This window comes from Thrips palmi, unplaced genomic scaffold (assembly GCF_012932325.1).
Source record: "Thrips palmi isolate BJ-2018 unplaced genomic scaffold, TpBJ-2018v1 HiC_scaffold_15, whole genome shotgun sequence".
Classification (NCBI taxonomy): Eukaryota; Metazoa; Arthropoda; class Insecta; order Thysanoptera; family Thripidae; genus Thrips; species Thrips palmi.
In genome coordinates this window covers 2,363,623-2,377,142 of record NW_023144624.1, presented here as the reverse complement: position 1 = coordinate 2,377,142, position 13,520 = coordinate 2,363,623, and the positions used below count along the sequence as shown (strand labels likewise).

Genomic DNA, 13,520 nt, shown 5'->3' with positions numbered 1-13,520 from the left:
TCATCATTTTTTCTTTTTGCTTCGCCTGGTGGGTAAATAGAGCTTCTGCCTTACCATTACAACGAACTGTCAAATGTGACACAAACCTATGGTCTAATTACACAGCACAAACGCGCACAGATCAAATTTCATACGGCAAACGTTACCAATTATTGCGCTTTTCTGAACGTGCCTGACTACCCACTTCTTTTTCTAAAATTCAACTTAAACAAAATCACTCCAATCTGTTACGCATTCATAGTTTTCTAATACTGAATACTTTTCTGCATTGAGGAGTACAACAACTATAGTTGCTAGAAAGGTAGACTGAATTCTGGATCGACTGACGCTACACGACGATATACTCTGCAGAAAATGTTGTGCTTACTGTAGCTACTGATTACTATTCGTTACCTTCCTGTGATACTACACCAAAGGTTACTAGACTGCTCTTCGGTATTTTATCTACCTTTGTTCTTGTGTTTGCCAGTAGACTACCTACCGGTAGCAAATGAAGTATTCCTAAAACCACTAGTTATCAAACATCCAAAACTTCTTGCCATACCTTGGTGGCCTCTCCATTTAGCTGCTGCCCTCAGCGCCGCAAGCGATTTTCTCAGGAATATTTTGGAATTATTTAAACAAGTGTGAAATCGACTAATGATTCTAAATACTTGATGTTTGATTCCAGAGGTTGGCCCTCGAGTCTCGGGCTGGTGCTGCAATGACGTAAAGATGATAATGTAGCAGCATTCAAACAAAATAATTGCTTCTTGCTCTTGTGTTATATGTTTGTTAATCTCATCTTGTGTCATATAACTAAGGTGATATGGTGGACGACAATTTCTTGTCTTCGTGTGCTTTTTCCGTATTACCGGAAGCTTAAACCTTGCCAGCTCATTTCTTTTGGGTGCTAGTGAGTGCCTTCAAGGGGATTAGGATTCGAAGGAGGTCAAGGAGGTGGGAGGGTGTTCAGCAACATACATATCGGTTTCATTTGGCGTTTCATGCTTTCATCACACGGCCCAAAGGGATGTCCAAATGCCAATTGACTTATATTGGAAACCGCTACCTCGTAAAATCGAAGTCCACTTAAGGGGAAAATTGAATGTGTTCAGGGTGAACATACACATAAAATAAACAAACAAAACATTCTCAATACCTGGAAACAAAAAACGAAAAAAGTGGTACATGCCTGCTTGCGTATGAAAATTAACTAGGTAGAGCATTCGACAAACTACGATGTTTTGCAATAAAGCGGATGTTTATAGCAAGTGCGCGGTGATAATTTAACCACTTGAATGGGCATTTTGGACATCCCATATGTCAAAGAAAACTGCCAAATGATTTGAAGCAATATACCCTCCCTCCTCCGGTTCCTTTTTCAATGAAAACAAACTGGTCAACGTGTTACTTTCAGCCCAAAAACTTTCTCCGAGTTCGGCATATTAGTAATACATTTTTATGCGGTTAGTACTAATATTCTTGCATGTAGGTACTGCTTTTACATTCTGCGCCGGCCTTTTAGGCGACATTTATTTGTTTTGCCAACCAGTTTGTTTTTAAAGAACGACTGAATAAACAACACCAAGTAGCTGAGCTTATCTCTTACCACAGAGGTTTATTTCAATTGTAAACACAAACATACAGTATATTTCGAACATGGGCATAGACGTCTGCACAAATATGGAGCTCATACATAGCTTTCATGGAGGAGGGAGGGGAAGGAAAACAGGCATAGAAAGATAGATTGAGCAAGTCTAAATAAAGATCGCGATTATCTATGCAGTACAGGCTGAGGGCAAGAGTATTAGTTTAAAAATAGGGCAGAGCCTGAAGCATCAACCGTAGTAAATTTTGGATATGGCAAATTCAAGTGGAGCTACTCTTATTACATTTTTCTTTTATTATAACAATAGCAAAGATTATAAACTCGCTCCTGTTTGGTGATATAGTCTGCCGGGATTCTCTGCGTATTAACTAATTACTAATTAGGGCCTTTCTTCACTTTGATATGGTTTTTTACCTTTTTAAATGTCTACAATTTGGCACATTTGTATAAAAATGGATATGGAAGTTACTCTACTGGAGGCAGATACTACGGAACAAACCTTAGATTTGGCTGAAAGTAAAAGAAGCGTGTAAAAGCTGCGGGAAGAATTAAACGTTGCAAATCTCAAAATCAAACAATTGCGTTCCTAATAATTTTTAATTTGTTTTATACACTTTGCTTACAGCTTTAGTCCATCTTTGATATTTATATCGGGAAGTCGCTCCTTAATTCTCCGTTATAAGTCAGAAGAGAGCCAAGGAAAATGCAATTCAAACACGCTGCAAAAAAGCTGCTACTACTGACGCCACTAACGGTAAGTGTGAAACACAAACGCCTGTTAGAAAAAAGTGGAAACAGAAAAGGCAGCAGGTGAGAAAAGAAGTGAAGCGAGGCAAGACGGGGTTAAATTAATGTCGATTCCAAGTTGTCCTAATAATATTGAATGGAAGCCTGATTTTACAGTTACTAGCACGAAGGTCGTTCTGTTAAGATAGGTGTGTTAGTGCAATAATAAGTAAAACTCATTTAACTTTTAGGAAATAAAGTTAGCAATTATTTTTCAAATCTGCTTGATGCGCGAGTACGTCATATCGATAGGAAATCTCCCCCTTAAGGATTTGCCCCAGAATAATTTACACTCAAGAAAAATAAGTAAATTTATTCTACGCGATTAGTTATAATCTAAATGTATAAGGAATAAAGATCTATAACAGACCCAGTTAAGCCCATATCGTTTAAGTGAACAATCACAGCACGTAACAATAGTATGTAAAAGCGGTCTTTGCCTAATCTTAAGACTTTTTAGGCACCAATTTTCCCCAATTTCGTTCGAAAGTGTGAAGTGTCCCTGAATGAAAACCACATCGTTTCACCTGTTTGCGGCAGCTGAATGAATCAGCAGGGCGTTTGAAGATGTGTCGGGCGGAAGGCCTAACCGCATAAATAAGTGGAATATTTTATTTACGTAATTTAACCCATGAAATGTGCTTGAGGAGAACTATATCGTAGGTTAGAGGCACTAGCAGATTTATGTTTAAAGTTCAGAGAGGTTCATTTCGCTATGGATAGTTTAGGTCAGATAAGGCAGAAATGGGTTTAGTCAAGACAAGCGACGCTTTTGGTGGCCCTTATTTTCGGTGGAAGCGCGCGGTCTGCTTGTTGACCGCCGCCGCCGACGCCGCCCGGCTGAAGTGAGTCTCCGAAACGCAGCGCACAGCTGTAAAACCGCCCAACGATAGCACTTTTATATCTGTTTATTGTTAACGATTTCAGAGCGAATGCCAATTCTAACTGACGGTTAGTTTGCCGCTTTTCCGTCTTCCCCATCTGTTTTAAGCATCGCTATACCTAGTTAGCCCAATTTCGAAAATTGCGAGAAAAAAACTACTTATTTCGTGCAATTAAACCCCCGGTTCGACACGAACCTCCGCTAAATGCCTACCTACTTTCACTCACCGAGACGCATACGGTTAGTGCCTCATGAGGCAAGTCCGGACTAGAATCTGGAATCATTATTATCAACCACGCTCTACCACGAGATTAGCACTGACGAACCGAAATCACCCGAAAGGACACGTCGGCCTGAACCATCTGCTATTAGTTACTTCAAAACGAATGGGATGGGGGCGGAATGTGTACGGGTGGAACTGCTTTGTCGCGCGCGGAACCAGGCTTCCGAATCAAACTATACGAAAATATCTTTAAGAGTAAAGAAAAGAATACTTTCACGCCTAGGACGGTTTCTAAACCCTTTTTTCCATTCAATGTAACCACAGTTGCTTATAATTATGGAGGCATCCACGGGCCTTTTACCCGTGTTATGCTTATCTAATGATATAAGTGCTATATTTTACAAGAATTAATTTGTAATTTCAAGTATCTCACGTGTATGCCACTAACCGGCTTATACTTTTTTTTGTTAAGTTGTTATATATTTGTACTCAGTTGTGTGCTCCTGGGACATGTGTCCATATGTGTCCAGACTTTCTGTTACGACACTTAATGAATTAAATTTTTAGAAACCACATACAAGTGTAAAGATAAAAGACTCTTTGGAAGACTTTGAATGAAAACGTCTCAGTGGAGTCTCCTATCTTTACACTTAACTTACATATAGGATATGTAGCCTTTTGTTATCGACATCCTGCAAGGCATCTACTCTCCGTGGAGAACACACTTGGATCACTGAGAGTTGGGGTCTCCAGCCTTGGGAGGGCTCCGCATTTAAAACTAATTTTCTTTCGAATAGAACACACCTGGTGCACACTCATTGGTTCCGGCAGGAATGACACAAAATAACAATGAAAATAGTCATAACAACAGTTGATTCCCTGTTTCCCTTTCTTATCACATCTCAGCTACATCTCCGGGGCCCTTTGCGGCTGGGTTTGGGGGGCACGTGGTTGTTGGGGACGCACAGCGAGCCGGCCCTGGAGCCGGGAGTGGGGGCGGGCGAGGGGCCGGTGGAGGGCGGCAGCGAGGGGGGACAGGAGGGGAAGTCGCGGCCGGGCGACGACGGCGAGGGGAAGGCCAGGGTGGACGTGGGTCGCGGCGTCTTTTTCTGGTCCTTGCCTCGCGACTTGTCCGGCTTGCTGGCCGTCGACCTTGAGGTGGACCTCTTGGTGTCCGCCTTGCTGTGCGAGCTGGTGGAGCTCGAGGAGCGGGTGGAGCGATCCGCGGACTTGGCGCCGCTTCGCGCTTGCTGCCCGGGCGGCATGCCGGGCGGCACGAGCGAGGAGGGCTTGTTGGGTCTGGAGGTGGGGGCGTTCTCGCTGAGCTTTTTGCTCTCCATGCTTGGCCTTCTGCCCTCCAGGCTGGGCTTTCTGCCGGCCTCGTCCTTGCTGCCCTTCCGGAGGGGCTTGGCGGGGGGAGCGGCGTGCGAAGGCCTTCGCTGCGCGCTGCTGGACGGCGCATCGCTGGCCGACTCGGTGCTGGCCGGCTCGGTCTTGGCCGGCTCGTCCGGGGGCGGGGACGGAGGCTTGGGGCGGGGCGGGAAGGTGCTGTACAGCCTGCCGGGGACCTTGTGCCGGGGCCGGGGCGGCGGAACGGGGTACGGGCTGAGGGTGAGTGCCGGGGTGGCTGCCAGGGTGGGTGCCGGGTCCGGTGCTGGGTCTGGTGCCGGGGCGGGTGCCGGGGCAGGGGGCGGTGCGGGGGTGGGTGCTGGGGGTGTCGGGGAAGGTGCCTGGAGCAGCTCCTCGTCGCCGAGGGTCAGAGACACCTCGTCGTCCTCGTCATCCAAACGCACCTGGTGGCCGGGGCCAAGCCCTGGCCGTCTCAGGGGCAGGCCGTCGCGCATCGAGTCTGCCGTGGTCAGCGAGAGGCTGGGCGGGTCCGGCGAGTCGAGGGGGCTGCCGGCAGGGGTGCCGCCGCGCACCGTGTTGAGGTAAATGCTGCAAACAGGTACAAGTTCAAGTACCAGAGGTATTAATATTTTAACGTGCATGACGTGCAGGGTTTTGGCTAAAGCGTTGCTTTTCACAAGCTGTTTGAATCAGAAATGACTCGAGCCCCAATACCATCCTTTCCCTAAGCTTCTCGCGGAGCTGTTGTCTAGGGAGGAAATGGAATCCACTTACATTTGCCGCTGGATGAGGTTCTGCCACACTGCCTTGTGTTCGGCGCTGGCCGCGCGGAGGACGATGGTGCGTCTCCGATCACCCTTCTTGGTCTTCTTAGCAGCATCGCCACAGCCGGTTGGCGAGGGGGAGGTGGTGCCGTCTACCATCAGGCGGAACTCAGTGGCTGTGAGAATGCAAGAAAATTTCATGCGGAAACTTCACTGAATAAACAGTACGAGGATAGTGCCGAACGGCATGTAAGTAGATAGTTTTAAAGACCATGTGCCTGGTGCGAGGGGGTAAACACTTCAAGAAATCGTGTACAGACTACTCGGTATTACGCTGTATTACGGAGGTATTACACGTGTATTACGGCCTTAAAATGCAAAAATTTGGCACATTTGACCCGAAAAAGTTATTACGACCACGTGTATTACGCGTAATACACGGTTTTTGTGTACAGGGTATTACGCGAGTGGTTACCCCCTCGGCCTGGTGCAGCATCGTTGGTGGGTTAGGGATTCGTATATGTTTAAATATTTGTATAGATGGGGGGCCACTCAGAGTATCCTCCATCCCTTCCTGATCCCGAAGGAACAGTGAACGATCATCGATGACGAGGAAGCCCAATGAAGGCTCCCAGCGTCTGCCTCACGCTCAGGACAGAGGATTACATCTCATCCTCGTGGTGTTTTCTATTCTACTGTTGAGTAGAGAGAAAGGAAGATATACTACAGAAATGATTCTGTGAAGTATAATCTTAAATGTGTTGTTGACCAACTGCTCCTACCCAACCAAACCGCGGACGGAGTACACACCGCGAGGTAAAGGAAACACGGTCCGACCTAACCTGCACCGCGAAGGAAGCACGCCGCGCGTAGCGTAGCCTGGCGTAGCGTGACCCCGCGGAGGGGGAACTTAGTGGGGCCCGGCTGTAGCGCGGCCGTGGCGCCACCTCTCGGGACAAGAGCGGGCAACGCGCACGTTGGGTTGCCTACCCGGACGGCGTCTAGCGCGCATATCAAATACCTCTCAACACAGTGGGAGGATAATGCTAACCGGAAAGACGGGAATTGAAAGTGATCGGGCTGGAAATAACTACAAGTAATGTGTGGTCACGCCAAATCCGAAGGGCTTTGCCACAGGTTCGAAAATAGTCCGGAAAATTTTACACATTGACTAAAATTCTATTCTCAGACGTGATTTTGTAGATAATATTACGGATCACTAATAACTCCAGTCTTTCCGGTCAACATATTATACTCCCACTGTGTTGCGAGGTATTTCTTTCAGCGTATGGAACGCATCTTTGATATGCGCGCTAGACGCCGTCCGGGTCGGCAACCCAACGTGCGCGTTGCCCGCTCTTGTCCCGAGAGGTGGCGCCACGGCCGCGCTACAGCCGGGCCCCACTCAGCGGGGCCACGCTACGCCAGGCTACGCTACGCGCGGCGTGCTTCCTTCGCGGTGCAGGTTAGGTCGGACCGTGTTTCCTTTACCTCGCGGTGTGTACTCCGGTCCGCGGTTTGGTTGGGTAGGAGCAGTTGGTCAACAACACATTTAAGATTATACTTCACAGAATCATTTCTGTAGTATATCTTCCTTTCTCTCTACTCAACAGTAGAATAGAAAATACCACGAGGATGAGATGTAATCCTCTGTCCTGAGCGTGAGGCAGACGCTGGGAGCCTTCATTTGGCTTCCACGTCATCGATGATCGTTCACTGTTCCTTCGGGATCAGGAAGGGATAGAGGATACTCTGAGTGGCCCCATAAGATTATCATAACTAACTGGGCATTCCACATATACATACGTAGATGTGCTTGTCATGCCTCAGACTTTGACCACCGATTGCACGTCGAGTCGATGCCCTGCAGACCGATTTCGCATGGCGTTTCCGTCGCTCTGTCACTCTCGCACCTGTACTGCACGCGAGTGCACGCCCCATGGGTGTGAGAGAGAGACAGAGCTACGAATACGACTCCCGGAATCAGTTTACTGCTCTACTGCCCCACCCACCTCTGCGCTTGACGCTGAAGGCGGCCTGCGTGATGGTGATGAGGCGGAGCGGCTCCTCCGAGATGAAGAGCACGCGGTCGCGCGACACCTGCGCGAAGAGCAGCAGGTCGGTGAAGAGCAGCGCCCAGTAGCGGCGCTCCGACCGGCCCTCGATGCGCACCAGGTCGCCGCCGAAGATCCACCGGCGGCCGGGCGACGTCAGTGCGAAGGGCTGCAACGCGGCGACGCCGAGAGTGAGGCGCTGGACTCGGACGCTGCGTCGTGCAGCCCGACTTGGTATTTCAAGTACCTTGCACTTGGTGAAGACGAGTCTGCTCTCGACGTCCTGCAGGGTGAGCAGAGGCCTGCCCTCGCCCTCCGGCTCCATGATGCCCGAGGAGGTGGTGAGGCCTCGGTACGCCGCCTGGAACCGCAAGGAGGGCAGGTGAGTGGCCGAGAGGTAATACAGTGTAAGGCGGGGTATGCCGATCGCCGGCGCGGCCGAGAGCGCACCTGGAACTCGTGCACCGCCTTGGTGAGCAGCGGGTAGTCGTCGTCCGAATGCCGGGTGAAATTGTGGATGGTCTGGAGCAGCTTGAGGATCTCCCGGTAGTGCTGCGAGTGAGGGGCACGCGTTAGCGGGTCGGCAAAGGTTTACCGAAAAATCGCTGCCGTCGCTGTGTCTCTCTCGGTCTCTCGCACTCACGGGGCCTCCCGCGTAAGTGCGAGAGAGACAGGGACCGACGGGAACCTACTTCGAGGGGCTTGTGCAGGAAGGCGGTGAGGTCCGGGCGGCGGCGCGGCACCGGCGGGTCGTTGAGGGTGCGCATGAACTCGGGGTTGCGCGTCTTGTTGACGAGCAGCGCGTCGGCCGCCTTGAGCCCCGAGCAGTAGCGGTGGTACGCCACGGTCATCTGGGGGCACACGGCCATGTACACCTGGGCCACCGAGTTGACGAGGGGCTCGCCGTCCTCGTGGATCAGGCGCTCCAGGACGTCCTCGGTGATGCGGAGGATCTGCAAACAGCGTTCGGGCCACCTTAAGTTTATCTCAGCGTATGCAACCCGCGCTGTACGAGGGGTGTAAAATTTCGTGTGACTGACAGACTGTGTTAAAATGTGCATAAGATTTCAGGCTTACATGCGGTTTTCCCGCCCTAATTTGTACAATAAGTGTGAGAAGTTGTTTCCCCCTAGGCGCTGTAGCCTTTCGCATAGCAGCAACCCATTAGTTTTCTTCCGACACCTCGTTTGTACACGGTTGCAGGCTATTTTCCGGCTTGCAGCAGTCTTTCCCTGCCAGTGCACGAGGGTTGCGACCACGCCCTTGCTGTGCAGGGGCCGAAGGGGGCTTTCGGGGGCCGCGAGGGGGCCCGAGGGGGGCCGAGGGGGGCCACAATCGACTCGCAAGCCCGCAGCGCGACGCAGCGCGCAGAGGGCGCAAATGGACTTGGCCGTGGGCAAAATGCCCTTCTCAGTCAGAGAAAGTTGGTGACGTCTTGACCTGCATGAATAACGGAGACCCGCTCGCCTCCTTGACGCACTCCCCCACCCCCTCCCCTAATCACCGACTCCCCCACCTCCCTCCCCTTTTCATCCCCTTGATCGGGGCTGGCGGGGCTGGCGGGGCGCGCCCAGAACGGTGCGGTGCTTTGCGGCGCCAGCACTTTTCCCGCCGACCTGTCAGAAGGAGCACGACAGAGAGGAGCCGGCCCAGCCGGCCCAGCCAGCCCAGCCTGCCTGCTTGTTCTCTTTTTCATTTCTTTCCCCCTCCCCCGGCGGCGCCCCACCCCCCGCCCGCCCCTGATGTGAAATTCATAACTTGACGTCGTCTGCTGGGCGCTGCCTCTGATGGAGACGCCTCGCCTTCTTTTCAGGCGCACTTGATGAATGAAAGTGCTTCCGGCAAGAGACGGTTTGTGTGTGCCGCGACGACGCCGCCGTGGCTGCTGCGCCGTGCTGCGCGCTGCGAGGTGTGAGTGAATCTCTCTCGTTTTGTGCGAGCCGCCAGGGCCGCCAGCCCGGTCGCGTCGTTGCTGGTCGTCCCGAGGGTCGTCCAGCCTCTCGGCCTCTCCCCCACTCACCTCCTGGATGTTCTGGAAGAGCGTCTGGTGTTCCGGGGGCGTGATGAGGTCCCTCCTCTCGGCCAGCGGGACGAGGAACCTGCTGACCCCGAACTGCAGCGCCAGCGAGTAGCTCTGCTCCTTGGACAGGAGCTGGTACACGCTGCGCTTGCGGGCCTCCTCCTTACTGAGTTGCCCGCTGGCCTGGGCGTCGGCCTGTGGAGTGGAGCACGACGTCAGTGTGCGAGACGCTCGTGTCGCACAGTGGGTCAGAAGACCCGCGCAGGCGGCCCAACCCTTGAACGCGTTTTGAGCTCCAGAGTCGCTAATTAGGACTCGAACCGAGCATGTGACCCCACCAATGGATTCCTCGTTCGGAGAGCGTTTCATTGATGGGGTCACACGATCGGTTCGAGTCCTATCTAGCGACTCTAGAGCTGCCACCTGGGCCGGTCTTTGGCCCACTGTGGGTCGGTGCCAACTTTTGGTTGCGGACCACCGAGGAGGCATACCGGAAGTAAACCATCGGGAAATCGATGGTGGATTTAGTAATTTGGGAAATCTAGTCCTTTGTTTTGTCTACTTTGATGCTCAGGCAGAAAAGTGAAGATTTTCAGAGATTACTACTACTTCAGAGTGATTCGTGTAAATATCACACTGTTTTCAACAAATATTTGTGAGAATTATTAATGGTTCTCTCGGACGGTAGGTCCACCAGATTAACAAAGTGGGTAAACCTCAGTCGTGAAAGATTAAGACTTCCATGTCTCGGTTCCCGTGTGTTTAGTGACGTGTTTCCTTTAGGAGACTCGCAGCCCCCGTAGATAATTTATCACATGGGAGGGTCAACCTCGGTATAACAGAATCAACCAGCGGAAGTCGGGTAAGCAGTAGGGAAGTACACTTCCTTCCACCGCACAGTCGCCGTGACACGTATTGTTTAGTTGGAACACATGAACCTGCTACTATGCTACAGCAGCTACGGGCACATGTGCAGTACAGGCGAGCTGTGCGCTAAAGCCATGCATAAAATAAAGCCAGGGTCAAACAAAAAATTGCGGAAACAGGGCACGTCTATTGAAAAATCACATTTATTTATTAATGAAAACATGACAACAAATCCCTTCTTGTTTCAAGCAATATAGGGTTTAAATCACAAGCTTGCAACAATGTAAGAAGGAGACGCAACTATGAAGGGAAGAAGTTAAAATAAATAATAAAGAAAAGGCTACAAGGAAGTTTCTATTTCCAGGGAAGAGGAAAACATTCAACTCGCTTAAACATACAACAAACATGTAAACAAACATAGGAACAAAACGTATACAAAACGTAAATAAACATGGGGTCGGAGCTGGCACGCAGACAGACTGCGTACAAGACAAAGGTGCTTCAAGGTGGGGGCAATAAACATCAAAACATAAACAAATAGAAAACGGCAATTAATAAACAATATTTATAACACAAAATGTGTAAAATCTTAAAACTATAGGAATGCGTTGCGAAGACTCGTATACTTGTCGCACAGTAGGAAAGTGAAAATGTTTTACAAAAGAAATAAACAATGTGAACAGAAAGTAAATGGAAAACAGTGCCAATGAAAAGTGCAGACTTAAAAAAGAGTTGCATTTCAGCAGCACCATTGAATTGGGGAAATTTTGGTCCCTCTGACGGCCTCCACACACACAAAAAAATAACTACGTATATAATTTACAACAAAGTCAGTACAACAGGTATTTTAGCTACCCTCAAGTCATTGCCTATAGCAAATTATGTACAAAAATAAAATAAACATTCATAATAAATAAATAAAACTAATGCAGCGGCGTCAAGCGTCCGCTTTGGCAAGGCCGGGCTCAACAGGTAAGCGTGCTAAGGAGCAGGTAATCCGATCTGCACCACTCCGAGGCCAGCGACATGCCAGCGAGCCGAATGACTACGAGGATCACAACGTGAGGCTAGACCTCCTAGGTATCACTGCGCTCGCTAGACGAGGACGCCCGAACCCACCTCGCTGGAGAAGGTGACTTGCGGCAGGTGGAGTCTCCGCTTGCCCATGTCGGAGGCCGCGGTGCCCGCGGTGGCGGCGGAGCAGGCGGTGGACGGTCTCGGCTCGGGGAGGCGGTGGCTGCTGCCCGGCGTGCCGGGGGCGGTGCCGGGGGCGATGCCGTGTGCGGCGCCGGGGACGATGGGGGTGACCACGGCGGAGGCGGTGACGGCCTTGGAGAGCAGCGCGGAGGAGGTGGACGCGGAGGAGGGCACGGGCCGGGCCTTGGCGGCCGAGCTCACGGCCGGCGTGGACTTTGACTGGGGAACCATGCCGTTGGGACTGTTGCGCCGGTAGACTTCCAGCGTCAGCTGGTTGCCGCATGATCTGCAATGGAAGGGGCCTCTGTTAGAACGTGGAACGTGGAAACGGAAGGAAGTGCCGTCGGGGTCGGCGGGGCGACTTCGTACCTGATAAGTTGCAGCACGTCCTCCTCCGGCAGGGTGACGACGTTGTGCTTGTCGACGAAGATGATGTAGTCCCCGGGGCGGATGCCTGCCTGCTCGGCGGGCAGCCCCGGCTCGACGCGCTCCACGCGGGGCGGCTGCGTCCAGGCGACGGAGAAGCCGAAGCCACCGTTGCTGGCGCGCTGCAGCCGGCGCGTGGCCGTGAAGGGCGTGCGTCCCGGTGGCCGCGGCGTCGCCTGGGGCAGCTGGGGCAGCGGCGGTAGCGGCGGCAGCGTGCCGTCCGGGCCCGTCGGCTCCAGCTCCAGGTGGCGCAGGAAGGTGCTGTCCTCGCTGCGGTCCACTGCAAAGGGCACCACAGGGTTAGGCTCGGTCAGGATCCGTGAGGGGCAAGGCCAGGCAAGGCCACTGTGGGGCAAGGCCACTGTGGGGCAAGGCCACTGTGGGGCAAGGCCACTGTGGGGCAAGGCCACTGTGGGGCAAGGCCACTGTGGGGCAAGGCCACTGTGGGGCAAGGCCACTGCAGGCTCGGACTGGCCAGGGCAGACAGGCAGAAAAATCTGCCGGGGCCTTTCGGGTTTGGGACCAGTAACGTCACAAAGTTGGTCATTGAGTCCTAGTGTATATAGGACGGAAGTAACCGTTTTCGCTGATTTTGGGCGGCCACTGCGTCCGATCTAATTGCGGTCAACGGCCTCCCTCGACGCCCTAGTATTCTTAAGACCCTACTCTTTCATGCCTTGTATCGGGAAGACGTTGACCACAACGATTTTGGCTTTGACCGCAACGATTTTCCGACCAAGTTGGTCAAAAAGTGGTCGAATCTCGGAAATTTGCTGATTTTTCTGACTTTGGGCGGCCACTGTGTCCAATCTAGTTGCCGTAAAAGGCTTCCCTCGACGTCCTAGTATTCTTAATACCCTACTCTTTCATGCCCTGTATCGGGAAGACGTTGACCACAACGATTTTGGCTTTGACCGCAACGATTTTCCGACCAAGTTGGTCAAAAAGTGGTCGAATCTCGGAAATTTGCTGATTTTGCTGACTTTGGGCGGCCACTGTGTCCAATCTAGTTGCCGTAAAAGGCTTCCCTCGACGTCCTAGTATTCTTAATACCCTACTCTTTCATGCCCTGTATCGGGAAGACGTTGACCACAACGATTTTGGCTTTGACCGCAACGATTTTCCGACCAAGTTGGTCAAAAAGTGGTCGAATCTCGGAAATTTGCTGATTTTTCTGACTTTGGGCGGCCACTGTGTCCAATCTAGTTGCCGTAAAAGGCTTCCCTCGACGTCCTAGTATTCTTAATACCCTACTCTTTCATGCCCTGTATCGGGAAGACGTTGACCACAACGATTTTGGCTTTGACCGCAACGATTTTCCGACCAAGTTGGTCAAAAAGTGGTCGAATCTCGGAAATT

At 51.5% G+C, this 13,520-nt stretch overlaps 1 protein-coding gene and 2 non-coding genes across 3 annotated transcripts in view; 1 reads left to right on the top strand and 2 right to left on the bottom strand.

The window, feature by feature from the left end:
• Window positions 1-13,520, bottom strand: part of LOC117641053 (serine-rich adhesin for platelets) — a 66,684-nt gene that overhangs the window by 10,580 nt on the left and 42,584 nt on the right. The window contains exons 10-18 of the mRNA XM_034378152.1: window positions 12,105-12,441; window positions 11,658-12,021; window positions 9,672-9,854; window positions 8,344-8,604; window positions 8,102-8,203; window positions 7,899-8,012; window positions 7,610-7,820; window positions 5,608-5,773; window positions 5,299-5,421 (exon numbers count right to left, since the gene is read on the bottom strand). Of these exons, the coding sequence (XP_034234043.1) occupies window positions 5,299-5,421; window positions 5,608-5,773; window positions 7,610-7,820; window positions 7,899-8,012; window positions 8,102-8,203; window positions 8,344-8,604; window positions 9,672-9,854; window positions 11,658-12,021; window positions 12,105-12,441 (1,861 nt within the window). The remainder of the gene's footprint in view (window positions 1-5,298; window positions 5,422-5,607; window positions 5,774-7,609; window positions 7,821-7,898; window positions 8,013-8,101; window positions 8,204-8,343; window positions 8,605-9,671; window positions 9,855-11,657; window positions 12,022-12,104; window positions 12,442-13,520) is intronic.
• On the bottom strand, window positions 6,145-6,351 carry LOC117641901. The gene has a single exon (XR_004587512.1). It is a non-coding gene; the product is annotated as a small nucleolar RNA U3 (small nucleolar RNA).
• Window positions 7,152-7,358, top strand: LOC117641900. Its single transcript, XR_004587511.1, has one exon. It is a non-coding gene; the product is annotated as a small nucleolar RNA U3 (small nucleolar RNA).